The sequence below is a fragment of the Ciconia boyciana genome, chromosome 33, assembly GCF_034638445.1.
Source record: "Ciconia boyciana chromosome 33, ASM3463844v1, whole genome shotgun sequence".
Taxonomy (NCBI): Eukaryota; Metazoa; Chordata; class Aves; order Ciconiiformes; family Ciconiidae; genus Ciconia; species Ciconia boyciana.
The window spans coordinates 647580-672507 of record NC_132966.1 but is presented as its reverse complement, the minus strand read 5'-3'; the positions used below and the strand labels follow the sequence as shown (position 1 = coordinate 672507).

Here is a 24928-nt window from a genome sequence, read left to right as displayed (position 1 = left end):
TGCCGTGTCGCCCTGTGCCACGCCATGCTGTGCCGTGGTGCCCTGTGCCATACCGTGCCGTGTTAGCCCGTGCCGTGCCATGTTGCCCTGTGCCGTACGATGCCGTGTTGCCCCGTGCCGTGTCACCCCATGCCATATCACGCCATATCGCCCCGTGCCGTGCCGCGTCGCCCCGTGTTGTGCCGTGTCACCCCGTGCTGCGTCACCCCGTGCCGTACCACGCCATATCGCCCCGTGTTGTGCCGTGTCACCCCGTGCCATGTTGCCCCGTGCCGTACCACACCATATCGCCCCGTGTTGTGCTGTGTCACCCTGTGCCACGTCACCCCGTGCCACGTCACCCCGTGCCATACCACGCCATATCACCCCGTGCCGTGCCGTGTCGCCCCGTGTTGTGCTGTGTCACCCCGTGCCATGTTGCCCCGTGCCGTACCACGCCATATCGCCCCGTGCCGTGCCGCGTCGCCCCGTGTTGTGCCGTGTCACCCCGTGCCGCGTCACCCCGTGCCATACCACGCCATATCACCCCGTGTTGTGCCGTGTCGCCCCGTGTTGTGCCGTGTCACCCCGTGCCACGTCACCCCGTGCCATACCACGCCATATCACCCCGTGCCGTGCCGTGTCGCCCCGTGTTGTGCTGTGTCACCCCGTGCCATGTTGCCCCGTGCCGTACCACGCCATATCGCCCCGTGCCGTGCTGCGTCGCCCCGTGTTGTGCCGTGTCACCCCGTGCCGCGTCACCCCGTGCCATACCACGCCATATCGCCCCGTGTTGTGCCGTGTCGCCCCGTGTTGTGCCGTGTCACCCGTGCCACGTCACCCCGTGCCATACCACGCCATATCACCCCGTGCCGTGCCGTGTCGCCCCGTGTTGTGCTGTGTCACCCCGTGCCATGTTGCCCCGTGCCGTACCACGCCATATCGCCCCGTGCCGTGCCGTGTCGCCCCGTGTTGTGCCATGTCACCCCGTGCCGCGTCACCCCGTGCCATACCACGCCATATCGCCCCGTGCCGTGCCGCGTCGCCCCGTGTTGTGCCGTGTCACCCCGTGCCGCGTCACCCCATGCCGTGCCGTGTCACCCCGTGCCGCGTCGCCCCGTGTTGTGCCGCGCGGTGCCCCACGGTGCGGTGCCCCACAGCATCCCGGCCGTGCAGCCCTCGGACGCCGGACGCTACCAGTGCTGGGCGCGTGCCGGCGGGGAGCAGCTCCTGTCCGCCGAGGCTCACCTGGAGCTGGCGGGTGAGCGGCAGCACCCATGGGTGGGGGGGCACCCTCGGCACCCCGCTGACCCCCCCACCCCCCCCAGGGCTGCCCTTCTTCTCGGAGGAGCCGCAGGACCTGGAGGTGGGGGTCGACACCCCCTTCAACCTCAGCTGCGGCGCTCGGGGTCCCCCCGAACCCGTACGCCTGCTCTGGCTGCAGGATGGGGCCCCCCTCAATTCCCTGCTGGAGCCCCTGGCCCGCGCCCCCTCCACGCTGGTGGTCCCGGGTGAGGGGGGGGCGCTGGGGGGCGCTGGGGGCACTGGGGGTACGGGGGTACGGGGGTATGGGGGATACGGGGGTATGGGGGCACTGGGGGGTACGGGGGACACTGGGGGTACAGGGGGTACGGGGGGTACGGGGGGCACTGGGGGTACGGGGGTATGGGGGTATGGGGACACTGGGGGTACGGGGGTACGGGGGTACGGGGGCACTGGGGGTACGGGGGACACTGGGGGTACGGGGGATACGGGGGTAATGGGGGCACTGGGGGTACGGGGGTACGGGGGGTACGGGGGGTACAGGGGACACTGGGGGTACAGGGGGCACTGGGGGGTACAGGGGCACTGGGGGGTACAGGGGGTACAGGGGACACTGGGGGGTACAGGGGACACTGGGGGCACTGGGGGCACTGGGGGTACAGGGGGTACACTGGGGGTACGGGGGACACTGGGGGTACAGGGGGCACTGGGGGGTACGGGGGTATGGGGGCACTGGGGGTACGGGGACACTGGGGGTACGGGGGCACTGGGGGCATGGGGGTACTGGGGGTACAGGGGACACTGGGGGTACGGGGGTACGGGGGCACTGGGGCACTGGGGGTACGGGGGTACGGGGGGCACTGGGGGTACGGGGGACACTGGGGGTACAGGGGGCACTGGGGGGTACGGGGGGTATGGGGGCACTGGGGGTACAGGGGACACTGGGGGGTACAGGGGGCACTGGGGGTACGGGGGACACTGGGGGTACAGGGGGTACAGGGGACACTGGGGTACAGGGGACACTGGGGGTACGGGGGTACTGGGGGTATGGGGGACACTGGGGGCACTGGGGGCACTGGGGGGTACGGGGGTACGGGGGCACTGGGGCACTGGGGTATGGGGGTACGGGGGACACTGGGGTACGGGGATACAGGGGGACACTGGGGGCACTGGGGGGTATGGGGGCACTGGGGGCACTGGGGGCACTGGGGGTACGGGGGTACGGGGGACACTGGGGGGTATGGGGCGCTGGGGGACAATGCGGAGGTTGGGGGGCAATAGGGGGCTGAGGAGGGGGGCCACGGTGGAGAGGGTTTGGGGGTGATGTGGGGGGTGCAAGGCTCGGGGGGGAGGCCGTGCCAGCCTGGCCCCGGTGACTCAGCGTGGGGTGGCCGGAGGTGACGCCGCTCTGAGTCACCCGGGGACCCAGGCGGCCTGGCAGCCCCCAGCACCCCCACCGCCCCCACCCCCGCTGCGAGCGGGACCCAGGGGGCGGGGGCTGCACCCCATGGGGCTGAGGGGTCTGGGGTCCCATCCTGCTCCCCTGCATGTGCCCCCCCAGCCCCCTCTCGTGGTGCAGCTTGCACCCCCTGGGCACGGCTCCCCTTGTGCACCCCCTGTACCCCCGTGACCCCCATCCCCCATGCACCCCTTTGTAACCCCTCATCCCCCTGCACCCCCATGCACCCCCCGTGACCCCCATCCCCCATCCCCCTTTGTAACCCCCTCATCCCCCTGCACCCCCATGCACCCTTTGTGACCCCCATCCCCATCCCCCCTCTGACCCCCATCCCCCTGCACCCCCATGCATCCCCGTGACCCCCATCCCCCCCCCTTTGTGACCCCCATCCCCCATCCCCCCAAGCACCCCCTCTGACCCCCATCCCCATGCACCCCCTGCACCCCCCGTGACCCCCATCCCCCATCCCCCCTCTGACCCCATCCCCATGCACCCCTGCACCCCCGTGACCCCCCATCCCCCATGCACCCTTTGCGACCCCCATCCCCCTCTGACCCCCATCCCCCTGCACCCCCATGCACCCCTTTGCATCCCCACCCCCATTCTGACCCCCCCCATCCCACCCCCATGCACCCCGTGACCCCCCATCCCCCATGCACCCCCCACACCCCTGCACCCCCACGCCCCCCCATGCCCCCACCCTCGTGCCCCCACAGCCGTGCTGGGGAGGAGGGGGGGGCACTAACCCCCCCAAATCCCCCCCAGGCCTGAACCGCAGCAGCTCCTTCTCCTGCGAAGCCCACAACGCCCGCGGCGTCACCACCTCCCGCACCGCCAGCGTCACCGGTGAGCGGGGGGGCACGGCCTCAGGGGGCCCGGGGGTCCCTCACCCCCATTTCAGTGGTGCCCCAGAGCCCCCGGAGCCTGGCGCTGCGGCGGGGGGGGCCGCGCTGGCTGGAGGTGGCCTGGGAGCCGGGGGCCAGCGGGGAGACCCCCTGCGCCTCTGCACCGTGCAGGTGGGGGCACGGGGGGGCACGGGGGTGGGGGCATGGGGGGACAGGACGTGGGGGATGGGGGATGGGGGGTGGGGGGTGTGGGGGTATGGGGGCATGGGGGACGGGGGACATGGGGACATGGGGGGTGTGGGGGTGGGGGTATGGGGGCATGGGGGGAACAGGGACATGGGGGTGTGGGGGTGTGGGGGGACAGGGACATGGGGACATGGGGGTGTGGGGGTGTGGGGGGTATGGGGGCATGGGGGGACAGGGGACATGGGGGCGTGAGGGTATGGGGGGATGGGGGATGGGGGGTATGGGGGGTGGGGACATGGAGGGCATGGGGGGTATGGGGGTGTGGGGGATGGGGGTATGGGGGGTGTGGGGGGTATGGGGGGGACGGAGGCATGGGGGATGGGGGTATGGGGGGTGTGGGGGCATGGGGGGATGGGGGGTATGGGGGACGGGGACATGGGGGATGGGGGCTATGGGGGGTGTGGGGGGCATGGGGGGCATGGGGGGGACAGGGGACATGGGGGGATGGGGGATGGGGGTGTGGGGGTATGGGGGGCATGGGGGGACGGGGACATGGGGGATGGGGGTGTGGGGGCATGGGGGGGACGGGGACATGGGGAGCGTGAGGGGTATGGGGGGTGTGGGGGGTATGGGGGGATGGGGGGCATGAGGGGTATGGGGGGTGTGGGGGCGTGGGGGGCATGGGGGATGGGGGTATGGGGGGATGTGGGGGGATGGGGGGTGTGGGGGCATGGGGGATGGGGGCATGAGGGGTATGGGGGTGTGGGGGGCGTGGGGGCATGGGGGGATGGGGGTATGGGGGATGGGGACATGGGGGCATGGGGGGACATGGGGACACGGGGGACATGGGGGATGGGGACATGGGGGGCATCAGGGGCATGGGGGTGTGGGGGACGGGACACGGGGGGGACATGGGGGGATGGGGGTATGGGGACATGGGGGGCACGGGGGGGACGGGGACACCGGGGGGGCGGCATGGGGGATGGGGGGATGGGGGACATGGGGGACAGGGGGGACAGGGACACGGGGGGCATGGGGGTGGGGGTGTGGGGCCACGGGGGGGTGGGGACGGTGGGGACGTGGGGGACACGGGGGGTACAGAGACACGGGGGGCACGGGGGGATTTACCCCGGGGGTGCACAGGGACGTGGGGCTGGGAGTGGCCGGGGACGTCACCATCGGGGTGTCCCCGAGGTCGAGGTGTCCTTGGGGTCCGGGGTGTCCCCAAGGCCGGGGTGTCCCCAAGATCGGGGTGTCCCCGAGGTCGAGGTGTCCTTGGGGTAAGGGGTGTCCCCAAGGTCGGGGTGTCCACGGGGTCCGGGGTGTCCATGGGGTCAGGGGTGTCCCCAAGATCAGGGTGTCCCCAAGGTTGGGGTGCCCATGGGCTCAGGGGTGTCCCCAAGGTGGGGGTGTCCCCGAGGCCGTGGTGTCCCCAGGGTTGGGGTGCCCATGGGCTCAGGGGTGTCCCCGAGGCCGGGGTGTCCCCAAGATCAGGGTGCCCACGGGGTCAGGGTGTCCCCAGCGGGGACATCCATGAGGTCAGGGGTGTCCCCAAGGTGGGGGTGTCCCCAGGGTTGGGGTGCCCATGGGGTCAGGGGTGTCCCCAAGGTGGGGGTGTCCCCACGGTCAGGGTGCCCATGGGCTCAGGGGTGTCCCCAAGGTGGGGGTGTCCCCAAGATCAGGGTGTCCCCAGGGTTGGGGTGCCCATGGGCTCAGGGGTGTCCCCAAGGTGGGGGTGTCCCCAAGATCAGGGTGTCCCCAGGGTTGGGGTGCCCATGGGCTCAGGGGTGTCCCCGAGGCCGGGGTGTCCCCAAGATCGGGGTGTCCACGGGGTCAGGGTGTCCCCAGCGGGGACATCCATGAGGTCAGGGGTGTCCCCAAGGTGGGGGTGTCCCCAAGATCAGGGTGTCCCCAAGGTTGGGGTGCCCATGGGCTCAGGGGTGTCCCCAAGATCAGGGTGCCCATGGGCTCAGGGGTGTCCCCGAGGCCGTGGTGTCCCCAAGGTTGGGGTGCCCATGGGGTCAGGGTGTCCCCAGTGGGGACACCCATGGGGTCAGGGGTGTCCCCAAGATCAGGGTGCCCATGGGCTCAGGGGTGTCCCCGAGGCCGGGGTGCCCACGGGGCCGGCTTAGGGGCTCCCCGATGCCGCGGCCCCGCAGGCGGTGGGGGAGGACGAGGACCTGAGCAGCGTCTCCCCGGGGGGCTTCTACAACCGGGTGGTGCCGGTGCCCCCCTTCGCCCACCGCATCGAGGGGCTCCGGCCCTTCGCCGCCTACCGGGCCCGGGTCTCCTGCCGCAGCACCCGCGGGCCCTCGCCCTGGACCCACTGGGTGCCCATGGCCACGCTGGAGGGCGGTGAGCCGGGGGGGGCCGGGGGGCCGGGGAGTGGGGCCCCATGGGGCTGGGTCCTGGGGGGGGGTTCCTATGGGGCTGGGGGCTGGATGTTGGGGTCCCTATAGGGGTGGATGTGGGGGGTCCCTATGGGGCTGGGGGCTGGGGGCGGGATGTGGGGTCCCCATGGGGCTGGGGGCTGGATGTGGGGATCCCTATGGGGCTGGGGGCTGGGGGGGCTGGATGTGGGGGTCCCTGGGGCTGGATGTGGGGGTTCCTATGGGGCTGGGGGCTGGATGTTGGGGTCCCTGTGGGGGTGGATGTGGGGGGTCCCTATGGGGCTGGGGCTGGGGGCGGGATGTGGGGGTCCCCATGGGGCTGGGGGCTGGGGGGGGCTGGATGTGGGGGTCCCCATGGGGCTGGGGGGCTGGATGTGGGGATCCCTATGGGGCTGGGGGCTGGGGGCGGGATGTGGGGGTCCCCATGGGGCTGGGGAGCTGGGGGCGGGATGTGGGGGTCCCCATGGGGCTGGGGGAGCTGGATGTGGGGATCCCTATGGGGCTGGGGGCTGGGGGCGGGATGTGGGGGGTCCCCATGGGGCTGGGGGCTGGGGGCGGGATGTGGGGTCCCCATGGGGCTGGGGGGCTGGATGTGGGGATCCCTATGGGGCTGGGGGCTGGGGGGCTGGATGTGGGGATCCCTATGGGGCTGGGGGCTGGGGGCGGGATGTGGGGGTCCCTATGGGGCTGGGGGCTGGGGGCTGGATGCGGGGGTCCCCATGGGGCTGGGGTGCCCATGGGCTCAGGGCTGGATGTGGGGGTCCCTATGGGGCTGGAGGCTGGGGGCTGGATGTGGGGATCCCTATGGGGCTGGAGGCTGGGGGCTGGATGGGGGGTCCCCACTGGGCTGGATGTGGGGGTCCCCATGGGGCTGGGGGCTGGATGTGGGGGTCCCCATGGGGCTGGGCGGCTGGCTGGATGTGGGGGTCCCTGGGGGCTGGATGTGGGGGTCCCTATGGGGCTGGGGGCTGGGGGGCTGGATGTGGGGTCCCTGGGGGCTGGATGTGGGGGTTCCTATGGGGCTGGGGGCTGGATGTTGGGGTCCCTGTGGGGGTGGATGTGGGGTCCCTATGGGGCTGGGGGCTGGGGGCGGGATGTGGGGGGTCCCCATGGGGCTGGGGGCTGGGGGCTGGATGTGGGGGTCCCATGGGGCTGGGGGCTGGATGTGGGGATCCCTATGGGGCTGGGGGCTGGGGGGCGGGATGTGGGGTCCCCATGGGGCTGGGGGCTGGGGGGCGGGATGTGGGGGTCCCCATGGGGCTGGGGGCTGGATGTGGGGATCCCTATGGGGCTGGGGGCTGGGGGCTGGATGTGGGGGTCCCCATGGGGCTGGGGGCTGGGGGGCGGGATGTGGGGGTCCCCATGGGGCTGGGGGGCTGGATGTGGGGATCCCTATGGGGCTGGGGGCTGGGGGGGCTGGATGTGGGGATCCCTATGGGGCTGGGGGCTGGGGGCGGGATGTGGGGGTCCCTATGGGGCTGGGGGCTGGGGGCTGGATGCGGGGTCCCCATGGGGCTGGGGGCTGGGGGCTGGATGTGGGGGTCCCTATGGGGCTGGAGGCTGGGGGGCTGGATGTGGGGATCCCTATGGGGCTGGAGGCTGGGGGCTGGATGTGGGGGTCCCCACTGGGCTGGATGTGGGGGTCCCCATGGGGCTGGGGGCTGGATGTGGGGGTCCCCATGGGGCTGGGAGCTGGGGGGGGCTGGATGTGGGGGTCCCTGGGGGGCTGGATGTGGGGGTCCCTATGGGGCTGGGGGCGGCTGGATGTGGGGTCCCTGCGGAGCTGGGGGCGGGATCCCCACCGGGGGAGGGGGGCCCCCCGGCTGACCCCCTCCCCCCCCCGCCCCCCAGTGCCGGGGGCCCCCCCCGAGAACGTGACGGCGGAGCGGGACGGCGGCCGGGCGCGGGTGCGGTGGGCGGTACCGCGGGGCGACCTCAACGGGGTCCTGCGGGGCTACCGGCTGGGCTACCGCCGCGCCCGCGCCCCCGAGGTGCGGCCCGCGCCCCACCGCGCCCCACCGCGCCCCACTGCACCCCGCACGCACCCCCTGCACTGCACCTGCGCCCCACCCCCCTGCACCCACTGCACCTCCTGCACCCCACTGCACCCCTGCACCCCACTGCAGCCCCTGCACCCCCTGCGCCCCACTGCGCCCCCCACACCCCCTGCATGCCCCTGCACCCCCCTGCACCTGCCCCCACTGCGCCCCACTGCGCCCACTGCGCCCTCCCCTGTACCCTCCCCTGCACCACCACCCCACCCTGCACCCCGCACCTGCGCTGCGCCCCACTGCGCCCCCACTGCACCCCTGCACCCCACTGCGCCCCACTGCAGCCCCTGCACCCCACTGCACCCCATTGCACCTGCCCTGTGCGCCCCACTGCACCCCCTCTGCGCCCCCCTGCGCCCCTCTGCACCCCACTGCACCCCTGCACCCCCTGCACCCCACTGCGCCCCACTGCGGCCCCTGCACCCCACTGCACCCCACTGCACCCCTGCACCCCACTGCAGCCCCTGCACCCCCCGAGACCTCTCCCCACCCCCACTGCACCCCCGCACCCCCGCTGGACCCACTGCACCCCTGTGCACCCTGTGCACCACCCCACTGCACCCCACTGCACCCCACTGCACCCCTGCACCACCACTGCAACCCTGCACCCCACGCACCCCCCCAACCCATTTCACCCCCTGCACCCCACTGCACCCCATTGTTCCCCCCCTTGCCCACCCATTGCTCACCCCATTGCCCCCCATAGCTCACCCCATAGCTCACCCACCCCATAGCTCCCCCCATGCCCATTGCTCACCCTTGCCCCCCATAGCTCCCCCCCCATTGCTCCCCCATAGCTCACCACGTTGCTCACCCTGCTGGCCCCATAGCTCCCCCCCATCATAGCTCCCCCATAGCTCCCCCATTGCTCCCCCATAGCTCACCCCTGTTGCTCCCCCCGTTGCCCCCCATAGTTCCCCCCATAGCTCCCCCCATAGCCCCCTGCTGCCCCCATAGCTCCCCCCCACAGCTCCCCCCGTTGCCCCCCATAGTTCCCCCATAGCTCCCCACGTTGCCCCCCATAGCTCACCCCATCGCTCCCCATAGCTCACCCCATTGCCCCCCATAGCTCCCCTCCGTTGCCCCCCATAGTTCCCCCCCCTCCCATAGCTCCCCCATTGCCCCCCATAGCTCCCCCTGTTGCCCCCCATAGTTCCCCCCATAGCCCCCCATAGCTCCCCCCCATAGCTCCCCCCCATAGCTCCCCCCATAGCTCCCCTGCTGCCCCTTAGCTCCCCCCGCGTCCCATAGCTCCCCCCCATAGCTCCCCCCATAGCTCCCCTGCTGCCCCTATAGCTCCTCCCATAGCTCCCCCCCCATAGCTCCCCACGTTGCCCCCCATAGCTCACCCCATTGCTCCCCCCATAGCTCCCCCCACGTTGCCCCCAGCTCACCCCATTGCTCCACAGCTCCCCCATTGCCCCCCATAGCCCCCCGTTGCCCCCCATAGCTCCCCCCATAGCTCCCCCCATTGCCCCCCATAGCTCCCCCTGCTGCCCCCCACAGCTCCCCCCCCCATAGCTCCCCCCAGCCTCCCCACAGCCGCCCCCGTGCCCCACAGGTGGTGCTGGATGTGGGGCTGGCGCAGAGCAGACGCTGCCGCTGGCGCCGGGGCAGAACCTCTCGGTGCGCGTGGCCCCCACACGGGGGCGGGGCCGGGCCCTGGAGCCTCCCCGGTCCGGGCTGCTCGCCCGTGAGTGACGGCACCCCCACCCCCACCCCCACCCCCACCCCCACATCCCTGTCCCCGTCAGCCCCACATCCTTGGCCCCAGCACCCCCATGTCCCCGGCCCCAGCACCCCCACGTCCTCGTCCCCATCCCCAGCACCCCCGTGTCGCCGTCCCCGTCACCCCATGTCCCCATGCCCAGCACCCCCCCGTCCTTGTCCCCATCAGCCCCACATCCTTGTCCCCATCACGCCCGTGTCGCCGTCCCCAGCACCCCCACGTCCCCATGCCCAGCACCCCCACATTCTTGTCCCCAACATGCCCATGTCCCTGTCCCCAACACCCCTGTGTCCCCGGCCCATGACCCCCGTGTCCCCATCCCCAGCACCCCCACATCCCGTCCCCATCACCCCCATGTCCCTGTACATCCATGTCCCCAGCACCCCATGTCCCCATCCCCAGCACCCCCACATCCCCGTCCCCATCACCCCCATGTCCCTGTCCCCATCACCCCCACGTCCTTGTCCCCAGCACCCCCACATCCATGTCCCCAGCACCCCCATGTCCCCATCCCCAGCACCCCGCGTCCTTGTCCCCAGCACCCCACGTCCCCGTCCCCATCACGTCCCCGTCCCCATCACCCCCGTGTCCCCGTCCCCATCACGCCTGTGTCCCCGTCCCCATCACCCCGCGTCCCGTCCCCAGCATCACGTCCCCGTCCCCATCACCCCATGTCCCCGTCCCCATCACGTCCCCGTCCCCATCATGTCCCCGTCCCCATCACCCCCACGTCCCCGTCCCCATCACGTCCCCGTCCCCATCACGTCCCCGTCCCCATCACCCCCATGTCCCTGTCCCCATCACGCCTGCGTCCCCGTCCCCATCACGTCCCCGTCCCCAGCACCCCTGCATCCCCGTCCCCATCACGTCCGTGTCCCCGCCCCCATCACGCCCATGTCCCTGTCCCCATCATCCCCACGTCCCTGTCCCCATCACGCATCCCTGTCCCCATCACACCCGTGTCCCCGTCCCCAGCACCCCCATGTCCCCATGCCCAGCACCCCATGTCCTTGTCCCCAACATCCCCACATCCCCGTCCCCATCACGTCCCCGTCCCCATCACGTCCCCGTCCCCATCACCCCCGTGTCCCCGTCCCCAGCACCCCCATGTCCCCATCCCCATCACCCCCATGTCCCCATGCCCAGCACCCCCATGTCCTTGTCCCCATCACCCCCGTGTCCCCGTCCCCATCACGCCCGTGTCCCCGTCCCCAGCACCCCCATGTCCCCGTCCCCATCACCCCCATGTCCCCATCCCCAGCACCCCCATGTCCCCGTCCCCATCACGCCCGTGTCCCCGTCCCCATCACCCCCGCGTCCCTGTCCCCATCACGTCCCCGTCCCCCGCGCCCCCCATGCCCGTCACACCCATCCCCTTTTGTCCCCGTCCCCCCACCGTCTTCCCCCTCAACGTCCCCTCGTCCCCTTGACGTCCCCGTGGCCCCACAGCCGGAGACACGCCTCTGGAGACGCAGCGGGGTGAGGAGCCTGCGGGACGGGAGGGGAGGAGGAGGAGGAGGAGGAGGAGGAGGAGGAGGAGGAGGAGGATGGGGATGGGATGGGATGGGATGGGATGAGGATGAGGATGGGGTGAGGAAGAGGAGGATGGGAGGAGGAGGAGGAGGATGGGAGGAGGATGAGGATCAGGATGGGGATGGGATGGGATGGGATGGGATGGGATGGGATGAGGAGGAGGAGGAGGAGGAGGATGGGGATGGGATGGGATGGGATGAGGATGGATGAGGATGGGGTGAGGAAGAGGACGGGAGGAGGAGGAGGAGGATGGGAGGAGGATGAGGATGGGGATGGGATGGGATGGGATGGGATGGGATGGGATGAGGAGGAGGAGGAGGAGGATGGGATGGGATGAAGATGAGGATGAGGATGAGAATGGCATGAAGATGGGGATGGGGCGAGGATGAGGATGGGGAGGGGGGGAGGATGAGGATGGGATGGGATGAGGAAGAGGAGGACAGGAGGAGGATGGGGATAGGATGGGCTGAGGATGAGGAGGAGGAGGATGGGGATGGGGTGGGGATGGGATGAAGATGAGGATGAGGATGGGATGGGGATGAGTGTGGGGATGGGATGAAGATGAGGATGGCGTGAAGACGGGGATGGGGCGAGGACGAGGATGGGGATGGGGTGAGGAAGAGGAGGAGGAGGAGGATGGGAGGAGGATGAGGATGGGGATGGGATGGGATGGGATGGGATGGGATGAGGAGGAGGAGGAGGATGGGGTGGGATGAAGATGAGGATGAGGATGAGAATGGCATGAAGATGGGGATGGGGATGGGGCGAGGATGAGGATGAGGATGGGGTGAGGATGAGGATGGGATGGGATGAGGATGAGGATGGGATGGGATGAGGAAGAGGAGGACAGGAGGAGGATGGGGATAGGATGGGCTGAGGATGAGGATGGGATGAGGATGAGGATGGGATGGGGATGAGCGTGGGGATGGGATGAAGATGAGGATGGCGTGAAGACGGGGATGGGGCGAGGACGAGGATGGGGATGGGGTGAGGATGAGGATGAAGACGGGCATGAGCGTGGGGACGGGGATGAAGATGAGGATGGGACGGGGATGGGGTGAGGATGAGGACGGGATGAAGACGGGGAGGAGGAGGAGGAGGGCCCGGCGGCGCAGGGCGCGGGGGCGGTGGCCGTCCCCCCCTGACCCCCGCCGTCCCCAGCAGTGCTCCCGGCGCCGGGGCTGGCCCGGGGCTGGTGGCTGGCGGTGCTGGCCCTGGCCGCGCTGGCGGGGCTGGCGCTGGCCCTGGGCGTCCTGGCGGCGCGGCGCCGGCAGAAGGAGACGCGGTTCGGGTGAGCGGGACCCCCCCCGGTGCGGGGACCCCCCCCCCCCGGCCCCGGCCCCGACCCCGGCCCCGGCCCCGACCCCGCCGCCTGTGTCCCCCAGGGAGGCCTTCGCGCCCCGCGGGGAGCCGGCGGTGCAGTACCGCGTGCGCAGCTCCTACGGCCGCCGCACCGCCGAGGCCACGCGTGAGTGTCCCCCGCCCTGCGCCGCGGCCCCGTGGCCCCGTGGCCCTGTGGCCCCATGGCCCCGTGGCCCCACGTCCCCATGTCCCCGTGGCCCCATGGTCCCCTGCACCGTGTCCCCATGTCCCCATGTCCCCATATCCCCATGGCCCCGTGGCCCCGTGGCCCCATGGCCCCCTGTCCCCATGTCCCCATGTCCCCATGGCCCCATGGCCCCATGGCCCCTGTCTCCCTGCCCTGTGTCCCCATATCCCCGTGGCCCCACGTCCCCTGCCCTGTGTCCCCATGTCCCCGTGGCCCCATGGTCCCCTGCACCGTGTCCCCATGTCCCCACGTCCCCACGTCCCCTGCACTGTGTCCCCATGGCCCCGTGGCCCCATGTCCCCACATCCCCTGTCCCCACGTCCCCACGTCCCCTGCACTGTGTCCCCATGTCCCCATGGCCCCATGGCCCCATGTCCCCGTGGCCCCATGGTCCCCTGCACCGTGTCCCCATGTCCCCACGTCCCCCTGCACTGTGTCCCCATGTCCCCACATCCCCATGTCCCCCTGCCCTGTGTCCCCATGTCCCCGTGGCCCCATGTCCCCATGTCCCCATGTCCCCACGTCCCCCTGCACTGTGTCCCCATGGCCCTATGTCCCCTGTCCCCACGTCCCCTGTCCCCCTGCACTGTGTCCCCACATCCCTATGTCCCCACATCCCCACATCCCCCTGTCCCCACGTCCCCACGTCCCCCTGCACTGTGTCCCCATGTCCCTATGTCCCCACATCCCCTGTCCCCACGTCCCCCTGCCCTGTGTCCCCATGTCCCCGTGGCCCCATGTCCCCATGTCCCCGTGGCCCCACGTCCCCATGTCCCCATGTCCCCACGTCCCCCTGCACTGTGTCCCCATGTCCCTATGTCCCCATGTCCCCACGTCCCCCTGTCCCCACATCCCCCTGTCCCTCTGCACTGTGTCCCCATGTCCCCATGTCCCCCTGTCCCCACATCCCCCTGTCCCCACGTCCCCACGTCCCCCTGCCCTGTGTCCCCATGGCCCCGTGGCCCCATGGTCCCCTGCACCATGTCCCCATGTCCCCACGTCCCCATGTCCCCTGCCCTGTGTCCCCATGTCCCCGTGGCCCCACGTCCCCCTGCACTGTGTCCCCATGTCCCTATGTTGCCATGTCCCCGTGTCCCCCTGTCCCCACATCCCCCTGTCCCCTGCACTGTGTCCCCATGTCCCCACGTCCCCCTGTCCCCCTGTCCCCACATGCCCCTGTCCCCTGCACCATGTCCCCACATCCCCACGTCCCCACGTCCCCCTGCACTGTGTCCCCATGTCCCCGTGGCCCCACGTCCCCATGTCCCCGTGGCCCCACGTCCCCCTGCACTGTGTCCCCACGTCCCTATGTCCCCCTGTCCCCACGTCCCCCTGTCCCCACGTCCCCCTGTCCCCCTGCACCCATCCCCAGTGCCATCCCCATCCCCATGCCGGGGGGTCCCTGCCTCGGTGCCCCCCAGTGCCACGGTCCCCGGTGGCGGTGGCAGCGGCGGTGGCAGCGGTGGCAGCGGTGGCAGCGGTGGCAGCGGTGGCAGCGGTGGCATCTCCCCGTCCCCGCAGTGAACAGCCTGGGCATCAGCGAGGAGCTGAAGGAGAAGCTGCGGGACGTCATGGTGGACCGGCACCGCGTGGCTCTGGGCAAGACCCTGGGTGAAGGTGGGTGCCGGTGGGGTCCCCTTCCTTTGGGGCACCCCCATAGCGGGGTGGCACCCCCCAGGTGGCACCCCCAGACCCCCCCCCCCGCCCTCCCGCAGGGGAATTCGGCTCCGTCATGGAGGGGCAGCTCAACCAGGACAACTGCGTCCTCAAAGTGGCCGTCAAGACGATGAAGAGTGAGCGCAGCCCCCGTCATCCTCCTCCTCCTCCTCCGGGACCCCCCCGGGACCCCCCTCTGACCCCCAGTTCCCCCCCCCAGTCGCCATCTGCACCCGGGGAGCTGGAGGACTTCCTCAGCGAGGCCGTCTGCATGAAGGAGTTCGACCACCCCACCGCCAGGAGGCTGATCGGTGAGGGGACCCCCCCGGGCCCCCCCGGGGGGCTGGGGGGGGCTGCCGGGACCCCCGTGGGGAGGGGGCCCCTGTGGGGAGGGGGCTGCTGGGACCCCCGTGGGGAGGGGGCTGCCAGGACCCCCGTGGGAGGGGACCCCTGTGGGGAGGGGGGCTGCCGGGACCCCGTGGGGAGGGGGACCCCTGTGGGGAGGGGGGGCTGCCAGGACTCCCATAGGGAGGGGGGACCCCTGTGGGGAGGGGGCTGCCGGGACCCCCATGGGGAGGGGGGACCCCTGTGGGGAGGGGGCTGCTAGGGACCCCCGTGGGGAGGGGGCTGCCAGGACCCCCGTGGGGAGGGGGACCCCTGTGGGGAGGGGGCTGCCGGGACCCCCGTGGGGAGGGGGGACCCCTGTGGGGAGGGGGCTGCTGGGACCCCCGTGGGGAGGGGGGGCTGCCAGGACCCCCGTGGGGAGGGGGGACCCCTGTGGGGAGGGGGTCTGCTGGGACCCCCATGGGGAGGGGGGGCTGCCAGGACTCCCATGGGGAGGGGGACCCCTGTGGGGAGGGGGTCTGCTGGGACCCCCATGGGGAGGGGGACCCCGGTGGGGAGGGGTCTGCTGGGACCCCCATGGGGAGGGGGACCCCTGTGGGGAGGGGGCTGCCAGGACCCCCATGGGGAGGGGGGCCCCTGTGGGGAGGGGGCTGCTGGGACCCCCGTGGGGAGGGGGGCCCCTGTGGGGAGGGGTCTGCTGGGACCCCCGTGGGGAGGGGGCCCCTGTGGGGAGGGGGCTGCCAGGACTCCCATAGGGAGGGGGACCCCGTGGGGAGGGAGGCTGCCAGGACCCCCGTGGGGAGGGGGGCCCCTGTGGGGAGGGGGTCTGCTGGGACCCCCATGGGGAGGGGGCTGCCAGGACTCCCATAGGGAAGGGGGACCCCTGTGGGGAGGGGGACCCCCGTGGGGAGGGGGCTGCTGGGACCCCCGTGGGGAGGGGGACCCCGGTGGGGAGAGGGGCTCCCTGTGGGGAGGGGGGGCTGCCGGGACCCCCGTGGGGAGGGGGGGCTGCCAGGACTCCCATAGGGAGGGGGGAGACCCCCGTGGGGAGGGGGGGACCCCGGTGGGGAGGGGGGGCTGCCGGGACCCCCATAACCCAGCAGGGTTGGGGACAGGGGGCTCGTCCTGGGCTCTGCCCCCCCCACAGGGCTCTGCCCCCCCCATAGGGGTCTGCACCCCCGTAAGGGTCTGTACCCCAATAGGGGTCTGCACCCCAGATTAGGGTCCGCACCCCAGATCGGGGTCAGTACCCCACATCGGGGCTGCACCCCAGATTAGGGTCCATGCCCCAGATTAGGGTCCACACCCCACATTGGGGTCCGCACCCCACATCGGGCCCGTGCCCCAGATCGGGGTCTGCACCCCAGATTAGGATCCGCACCCCACATCGGGGTCCGCACCCCAGATTAGGGTCTGCACCCCAGATTAGGATCCGCACCCCACATCGGGGTCTGCACCCCAGATTAGGGTCTGCACCCCAGATTAGGATCCGCACCCCACATCGGGGTCCGCACCCCACATCGGGCCCGCACCCCAGATCGGGGTCTGCACCCCAGATTAGGGTCCGCACCCCAGATCGGGGTCAGTACCCCCCATCGGGTCTGCACCCCAGATTAGGATCCGCACCCCACATCGGGGTCCGCACCCCACATCGGGCCCGCACCCCAGATCGGGGTCTGCACCCCAGATTAGGATCCGCACCCCACATCGGGCCCGCGCCCCAGATCGGGGTCTCCCCCCCCCGCCGTGTATTGGGGTCTGCACCCCCATCTTAGCGTGTTCACCCCATTGGGGGTCTGCTGTGCTTTTGGGGCGCGGGGGGGGGGTCCCGGGGGTGCCAGGCCCTGACCCCCGGGGCAGGGGTGTGCCTGCAGAGTTGGGGTGCGGAGGGGCTCCCCGCGCCCGTCGTCATCCTGCCCTTCATGAAGCACGGGGACCTGCACAGCTTCCTGCTCTACTCCCGCCTGGGGGACAGCCCCGTGGTCAGCCGGGGGTTTGGGGGTGCTGGGGGGCTGGGGGCTCGGGGGGCTCGGGGGGCCGGGGGGCTGGGGATCCAGGGGACTTGGGGTTCAAGGGGGCTGGGGAGCTGGGGGGCTTGGAGGGTCTGGGGGATGGGGGAGACTTGGGGTTCAAGGGGGCTGGGGGAGTCTGGGGGAGTCTGGGGGGGCACGGAGGGGTCTGGGGGATCTGGGGGCTCAGGGAGACTTGGGGTTCAAGGGGGCTGGGGGATCTGCGGGGACCTGGGGGGATCTGGGGGGCTCGCAGGGGCGGGGGGGCTGGGGATCCAGGGACTTGGGGTTCAAGGGGCTGGGGAGTCTGGGGGGTCTGGGGGGTCTTGGAGGGGTCTGGGGGAGCTGGGGGGCTCAGGGAGACTTGGGGTTCAAGGGGGCTGGGGGGATCTGCGGGGACCTGGGGGATCTGGGGGGCTCGCAGGGGCGGGGGGGCTGGGGATCCAGGGGACTTGGGGTTCAAGGGGGCTGGGGAGTCTGGGGGAGTCTGGGGGGTCTTGGAGGGGTCTGGGGGAGCTGGGGGCTCAGGGAGACTTGGGGTTCAAGGGGGCTGGGGGAGCTGGGGGACCTGGGGGATCTGGGGGGCCTGCAGGGGCGGGGGGGGGGGCTGGGGATCCAGGGGACTTGGGGTTCAAGGGGGCTGGGGAGTCTGGGGGGTCTGGGGGGTCTTGGAGGGGTCTGGGGAGCTGGGGGCTCAGGGAGACTTGGGGTTCAAGGGGGCTGGGGGAGCTGGGGGGCTTGGAGGGGTCTGGGGGATGGGGGAGACTTGGGGTTCAAGGGGGCTGGGGGAGTCTGGGGGGGTCTGGGGGGGTCTTGGAGGCGTCTGGGGGAGCTGGGGGGCTCAGAGGGGTCTGGGGGCTCTGGGGGCTCAGGGAGACTTGGGGTTCAAGGGGGCTGGGGAGTCTGGGGAGTCTGGGGGGGCACGGAGGGGTCTGGGGGATCTGGGGGCTCAGGGAGACTTGGGGTTCAAGGGGGCTGGGGGGATCTGCGGGGACCTGGGGGGCTCGGGGGGCTCGGGGGGCCGGGGGGCTGGGGATCCAGGGGACTTGGGGTTCAAGGGGGCTGGGGGAGCTGGGGGGGCTTGGAGGGGTCTGGGGGATTGGGGAGACTTGGGGTTCAAGGGGGCTGGGGGTCTGGGGAGATTTGGGGGCTTGGAGGGGTCTGGGGGGCTCTGGGGGCTCAGGGAGACTTGGGGTTCAAGGGGCTGGGGCATCTGGGGGCTCGGGGGGCTTGGAGGGCTCTGGGGGCTCAGGGGGTCCGGGGCCTCGGGGGGGGGCAGGGGGTCTGGGAGGGGTGTTTGGGGGCGCTCGGGGGTCCGAGGAGGTGGGGGGTCTGGGGACACGGGGTCCCTGGGGAGGGGGCCCCGTGGGCAGGCAGGGTGGGGTCGAGCAGGGTCCCCATGTCCCCCATGCCTCCATGTCCCCCCATGCCCCACACGTCCCCATGTCCCCCGTGTCCCCCGTGTCCCCATGTCCCCCATGTCCCCCATGTCCCCATGTCCCCCATGTCCCCCATGCCTCCATGTCCCCCATGCCCCACACGTCCCCATGTCCCCCATGTCCTCCATGTCCCCATGTCCCCCATGTCCCCCATGTCCCCATGCCTCCATGTCCCCCATGCCCCACACGTCCCCATGTCCCCCCGTGTCCCCCATGTCCCCCATGTCCCCCATGTCATGTCCCCATGTCCCCCATGTCCTCCATGTCCCCCATGTCCCCCATGTCCCCATGTAATGTCCCCCATGTCCCCATGTCCCCCATGTCCCCCATGCCTCCATGTCCCCCATGTCCCCCATGTCCCCATGTCCCCCATGTCCCCCATGTCCCCATGTCCCCCATGTCCCCCATGCCTCCATGTCCCCCATGCCCCACGTCCCCATGTCCCCCATGTCCCCGTGTCCCCCATGTCCCCCATGCCTCCATGTCCCCCATGCCCCACGTCCCCATGTCCCCCATGTCCCCATGTCCCCCATGCCTCCATGTCCCCCATGTCCCCCATGTCCCCCATGTCCCCATGTCCCCCATGTCCCCCATGCCTCCATGTCCCCCCATGCCCCACACGTCCCCATGTCCCCCCGTGTCCCCCCAGGCGCCGCCGCAGCGGAGGCTGGTGGGGGTCATGGCCGACATCGCGGCGGGGATGGCGTACCTCAGCCGCAGGAACTTCGTCCACCGCGACCTGGCCGCCTGGAACTGCATGTGGGGACCGGGGGACACGGGGACACGGGGGGACACGGGGACATGGGGGACATGGAGGCATGGGGGACACGGGGGACATGGAGGCATGGGGGACACGGGGGACATGGGGACATGTGGAGCATGGGGGACATGGAGGCATGGGGGCACGGGGGACATGTGGGGCATGGGGGACATGGGGGACACGGGGGACATGGGGACATGGGGACATGGGGACATGGGGGCATGGGGGACATGGGGGACATGGGGACATGTGGGGCATGGGGGACATGGAGGCATGTGGGGACACAGGGGACATGGGGGCACAGGGGGACATGGGGATATGTGGGGCATGGGGGACATGGAGGCATGTGGGGACACAGGGACATGGGGACATGGGGGGACATGGGGGACGGGGATATGGGGACATGTGGGGCATGTGGGGACATGGGAGGACACGGGGGACATGGGGACATGTGGGGCATGGAGGGACATGGAGGCATGGGGAGACATGGGGGACACGGGGGACATGGGGGACATGGGGGGACATGGGGGACATGGGGCATGGGGGACATGGAGGCATGTGGGGACACGGGAACATGGGGGACATGGGGACATGTGGGGCATGGGGGACACAGGGGGACACGGGGGATATGGGAGACATGGGGAACATGGGGACATGTGGGGACATGGGGGGCATGAGGGGACATGGAGGCATGGGGGGACACGGGGGATATGGGGGACACATGGGGACATGGGGGGACAGGGGGGACACGGGGATGGGATGGGGACAGGGCTGGGGACAAGGGGAGGATGAGAATGGAGGTGAGGATGGGGACACGGGGACGTGAGGGACGTGGGGACATGGGGTTGGGGACATGGGAACTGGGAGCAGGACAAGCAGGGGATGGGGACAGGGACGGGGACGTGGGGGTGGGGACGAGGATGGGGACGAGGCTGGGGACATGGGGACATGGGGACAAGGATGGGGACATGGGGACATGGGGACATGGGGACATGGGGATGGGGATGAGGCTGGGGACATGGGGACATGGGGACAAGGATGGGGACATGGGGACATGGGGACATGGGGATGGGGATGAGGCTGGGGACATGGGGACATGGGGACAAGGATGGGGACATGGGGACATGGGGATGGGGACGAGGATGGAGATGAGGATGGGGACATGGGGACATGGGGACATGGGGACATGGGGATGGGGATGAGGCTGGGGACATGGGGACAGGGATGGGGACATGGGGACATGGGGATGGGGACGAGGATGGGGACATGGGGACATGGGGACAAGGATGGGGACATGGGGACATGGGGATGGGGACAAGGATGGAGATGAGGCTGGGGACATGGGGACATGGGGATGAGGACAAGGATGGGGACAATGGGGATGGGGATGGAGACGATGATGGGGACATGGGGACAAGGATGGGGACATGGGGACATGGGGACGAGGATGGGGACATGGGGACATGGGGACGAGGATGTGAGGATGGGGATGGGGCCAATGGGGATGGGGATGAGGATGGAGACGATGATGGGGACATGGGGACGAGGATGGGGACATGGGGATGGGGACGAGGATGGAGATGAGGATGGGGACATGGGGACATGGGGACATGGGGATGGGGACCTGGGGATGGGGACAAGGATGGGGACAATGGGGATGGGGATGAGGATGGAGACGATGATGGGGACATGGGGACATGGGGACATGGGGATGGGGACAAGGATGGAGATGAGGATGGGGACATGGGGACATGGGGACGAGGATGGGGACATGGGGACATAGGGATAGGGACGAGGATGGGGACGAGGGTGGGGACATGGGGACGAGGATGTGAGGATGGGGATGGGGACAAGGATGGGGACATGGGGATGGGGATGAGGATGGAGACGATGATGGGGACATGGGGACGAGGATGGGGACATGGGGACATCGGGATGGGGATGAGGATGAGATGAGGATGGGGACATGGGGACGAGGCTGGGGACATGGGGATGGGGACGAGGATGGGGACATGGGGACATCGGGATGGGGACGAGGATGAGATGAGGATGGGGACGAGGGTGGGGACATGGGGACGATGATGGGGACATGGATGGGGACGAGGAGGGGATGGGATGCGGTCACGGGGATGGGGACATGGGGATGGGACGGCGATGGGGTGACGCGGCGGCGGGGTGGCGGGGTGACGCGGTGGCGGGGTGACGCGGTGACGCGGTGCCGCCGGCGTCCCCAGGCTGGACGAGCGCCTGCGGGTGTGCGTGGCGGACTTTGGGCTCTCCAAGCAGATGGGGGGGGCCAGTACTACCGGCAGGGCCGGGTGGCCCCCGTCCCCGTCAAGTGGGTGGCCCTGGAGAGCCTGGCCGACCGCGTCTACACCACCAAGAGCGACGTGGTGAGACCCCCCAAAACCCCGGGACCCCCTCGAGCCCCCCAAAAAACCCAAAACCGGGACCCCCTGGCCCCCAAAACCCCTGGGATGCCCCCTGACCTCCCCAGCCCCCAAAACCCCGGGACTCCCAAAACTGGGACCCCTGCCCCCAAAACCCCTGACCCCCCAAAAAACCTCCAACCCCCACTGACACCCCCAGCCCCCCCAAAAGCCCCTGACCCCCCTGAGCCCCCTGACCCCCCAGCCCTCCCAAAACCCCGGGACCCCACCTGAGCCCCCCAAAACCCCCGGCCCTCCCTGACCCCCCCCAGCCCCCCAAAACCCCGGGACCCACCTGAGCCCCAAAAAACCCGGGACCCCCACGACCCCCCAGCCCCCAAACCCCGGGACCCCCCTGACCCCCTCAGCCCCCTCCCAAAACCCCACCCCCTAACGCCCCAGCCGCCCCAAAACCCCGGGACCCCACCTGAGCCCCCAAAAATCCCCGACCCCCAAAACCCCGGGACCCCCTGAGCCCCCCAGCCTCCCCAAAACCGGGACCCCACTGGCCCCCCAGGCCCCAAAAACCCCCTGATCCCCCCAAAAACCTCCAACCCCCCGACACCCCCAGCCCCCAAAACCCCCAACCCCCTGAGCCCCCAGCCCCCCAAAACCCCAGGACACCCCTGACCCCCCAAAACCTCCGACCCCCCGACGCCCCCAGCCCCCCAAACCCTGGGACCCACTTGAGCCCCCAAAACCCCCGACCCCCAGGGGAGTGTGGGTGGATCCCAGGGGTGGGGGACCCCAGGGGGCGTGGGGGTCCCGGGGGATCAGGGGTGTGGGGGTCCCAGGGGGTGGGGGATCCCAGGGGGTGTGGGGTCCCAAGGGGTACGGGGGATCCCAGGGGGTGGGGGGATCCTGAGGGAGATCAGGGGTACAGGGGGTCCCAGGGGGTGGGGGGGATCCTGGGGGGATCAGGGGTGTACAGGGGGTCCCAGGGGGTGGGGGATCCCAGGGGGTGTGGGGTCCCAAGGGGTACGGGGGATCCCAGGGGGTGGGGGTGGATCCTGAGGGGATCAGGGGGTACAGGGGGTCCCGGGGGGTGGGGGGGGGGATCCTGGGGGGATCAGGGGTGTGGGGGGTCCCAGGGGGTGGGGGATTCCAGGGGGTGTGGGGGTCCCAAGGGGTACGGGGGATCCCAGGGGGTGGGGGATCCTGAGGGGGATCAGGGGTACAGGGGGTCCCGGGGTGGGGGGGATCCTGGGGGATCAGGGGTGTGGGGGGTCCCAGGGGGTGGGGGGGATCCTGAGGGGATCAGGGGGTACGGGGGTCCCAGGGGGTGGGGGTCCCAAGGGGTATGGGGGATCCTGGGGGATCAGGGGTACAGGGGATCCTGAGGGGGATCAGGGGTGTGGGGGGTCCCAGGGGGTGGGGGATTCCAGGGGGGTGTGGGGGTCCCAAGGGGTACGGGGGATCCCAGGGGGTGGGGGGATCCTGAGGGGGATCAGGGGGTACAGGGGGTCCCGGGGGTGGGGGGGGGATCCTGAGGGGGATCAGGGGTTGTGGGGGGGTCCCAGGGGGGTGGGGAGGTCCTGGGGGGGATCAGGGGTACAGGGGGATCCCAGGGGGTGGGGGTGTCCTGGGGGATCAGGGGGTACGGGGGATCCCAGGGGGTGCGGGGGGATCCTGGGGGGTGGGGGATCCTGGGGGGATCAGGGGGTACAGAGGGGTCCCAGGGGGTGCGGGGGATCCTGGGGGATCAGGGGTACGGGGGATCAGGGGGTCCCGGGGGTCCCCCAGGGGCTGGGGGGGGTCCCGGGGGGTCCTGTTGGGGACCGGCCCCGGGCGGATCCCGCAGTGGTCCTTCGGGGTGACGATGTGGGAGATCGCCACGCGCGGCCAGACCCCCTACCCCGGCGTGGAGAACAGCGAGGTCTACGACTACCTGCGGCAGGGGCACCGCCTGCGGGCCCCCCCGCTCTGCCCCCCCCACCTGTGAGTGCCCCGGACCCCCCACCCCCCGGGACCCCCCACCCCCCGGACCCCCCAATCCCCTGCCACCCCCCATGGCCACCGCCTGCGGGCCCCCCGCTCTGCCCCCCCACCTGTGAGTGCCCCGGGACCCCCCACCCCTCCCAGACCCCCCAATCCCCTGCCACCCCCGCAGCCCCCATAGCCCCCAGGGTCACAACCTGCGCCCCCCTCCTTCTCCCCCCACCTGTGAGTGCCCCTGGGGACCCCCGGGGACCCCCAGGACCCCCCGAGCCCCCAGGCCCTGGGACCTCGATCACCCCGAGTCCCCCAATCTCCTTGGGACCCCCAAGCCCCTGGGACCCCCCGAGCCCCCAGGACCCCCGACACCCCAGGACCCCCAATCCCCCTGGCCCCCCCCCAAGATCCCCAAACCTTTGGGACCCCTCTGAGCCCCCAGGCCCCCGCCACGAGCCCCTGGGACCCCCCGAACCCGCCAGAGCCCCTGAACCCCCAGGACCCCCTCCCCGAGCCCCTGGGACCCCCCAATCCCCGCACCCTCAATCCCCCCCAGCCCCCAATCCCCTTGCCCCCCCCCAAGATCCCCAAACCTTTGGGACCCCTCTGAGCCCCCGAGCCCCCCAACCCTCCCCCCAAAGCCCCCAGGTGCCTCAAGCCCCATGAGACCCTGACCCCCCCAATTTTTGGGGTCCCCCCCCCCAGGTACGAGCTGATGCGCCGGTGCTGGGCCGCGGACCCCGGGAGCGGCCGAGTTTCGAGGAGCTGGGGAGGGTCCTGGGGCGACCCTGCGGGGCTGCCCCCCCACCCCCCGACCCCTCTACGTCAATATGGAGGAGGGGGCGCAGCTGGGGCCCCCACCCCCAGCAAAGATGGGGGGATCCCCCGGCCCCCCTGCCCCCCCCGCCCGAGGGGCTCCCGGCGCTATGTGGTGTGCCCCCCCCCCGAGAGCGGCCGCCCCCGGGGACCCCCGGCCCCTTGCGCCGCCTCTGAGGAGGGGCTTGAGCAGCCCCCCCCCCAACCCCCCGGACCCCCCCCCGCAGCTGCCTCACTGCCAGGGCCCCCCGTGCCCCTCTGCTCGCTGGACAGACTCGGGGTGCCCCCCGGGGATGGGACCCCAGGTACTAGGGGAGCCCAGGAACCCCCTCGAGGAATTGACCCCCCGGGACCCCCAGGTACTAGGGAGCCCAGGGCCCCCCTGAGGTCAGGGACCCCCATGGGCCCCCCCAGGTACTAGGGGAGCCCAGAGACCCCCCGAGGGATGGGACCCCCCCAGGTACTCGGAGAGCCCTGGGACCCCCTGAGGTCAGGGACCCCCAGAACCCCCCAGGTATTAGGGGAGCCCAGGGACCCCCCGAGCGATGGGCCCCCCAG

The 24928-nt window shown here is 71.3% G+C and overlaps 1 protein-coding gene across 1 annotated transcript in view; it reads left to right on the top strand.

Annotated features, from left to right (window-relative positions):
* Positions 1-24791, top strand: part of AXL (AXL receptor tyrosine kinase) — a 30983-nt gene extending 6192 nt beyond the window's left edge. Inside the window, 22 exon segments of the mRNA XM_072848720.1 lie at positions 1140-1240; positions 1308-1490; positions 3467-3547; positions 3603-3717; positions 5865-5889; positions 5892-6087; positions 7974-8113; positions 9735-9866; positions 12596-12726; positions 12821-12903; positions 14506-14601; positions 14700-14777; positions 14861-14876; positions 14878-14951; positions 16846-16967; positions 19083-19192; positions 21428-21480; positions 21483-21586; positions 23424-23560; positions 24260-24285; positions 24288-24378; positions 24785-24791. Coding sequence (XP_072704821.1) covers positions 1140-1240; positions 1308-1490; positions 3467-3547; positions 3603-3717; positions 5865-5889; positions 5892-6087; positions 7974-8113; positions 9735-9866; positions 12596-12726; positions 12821-12903; positions 14506-14601; positions 14700-14777; positions 14861-14876; positions 14878-14951; positions 16846-16967; positions 19083-19192; positions 21428-21480; positions 21483-21586; positions 23424-23560; positions 24260-24285; positions 24288-24378; positions 24785-24791 — 2101 coding nt within the window.
* Positions 24792-24928: the final 137 nt, after the last annotated feature.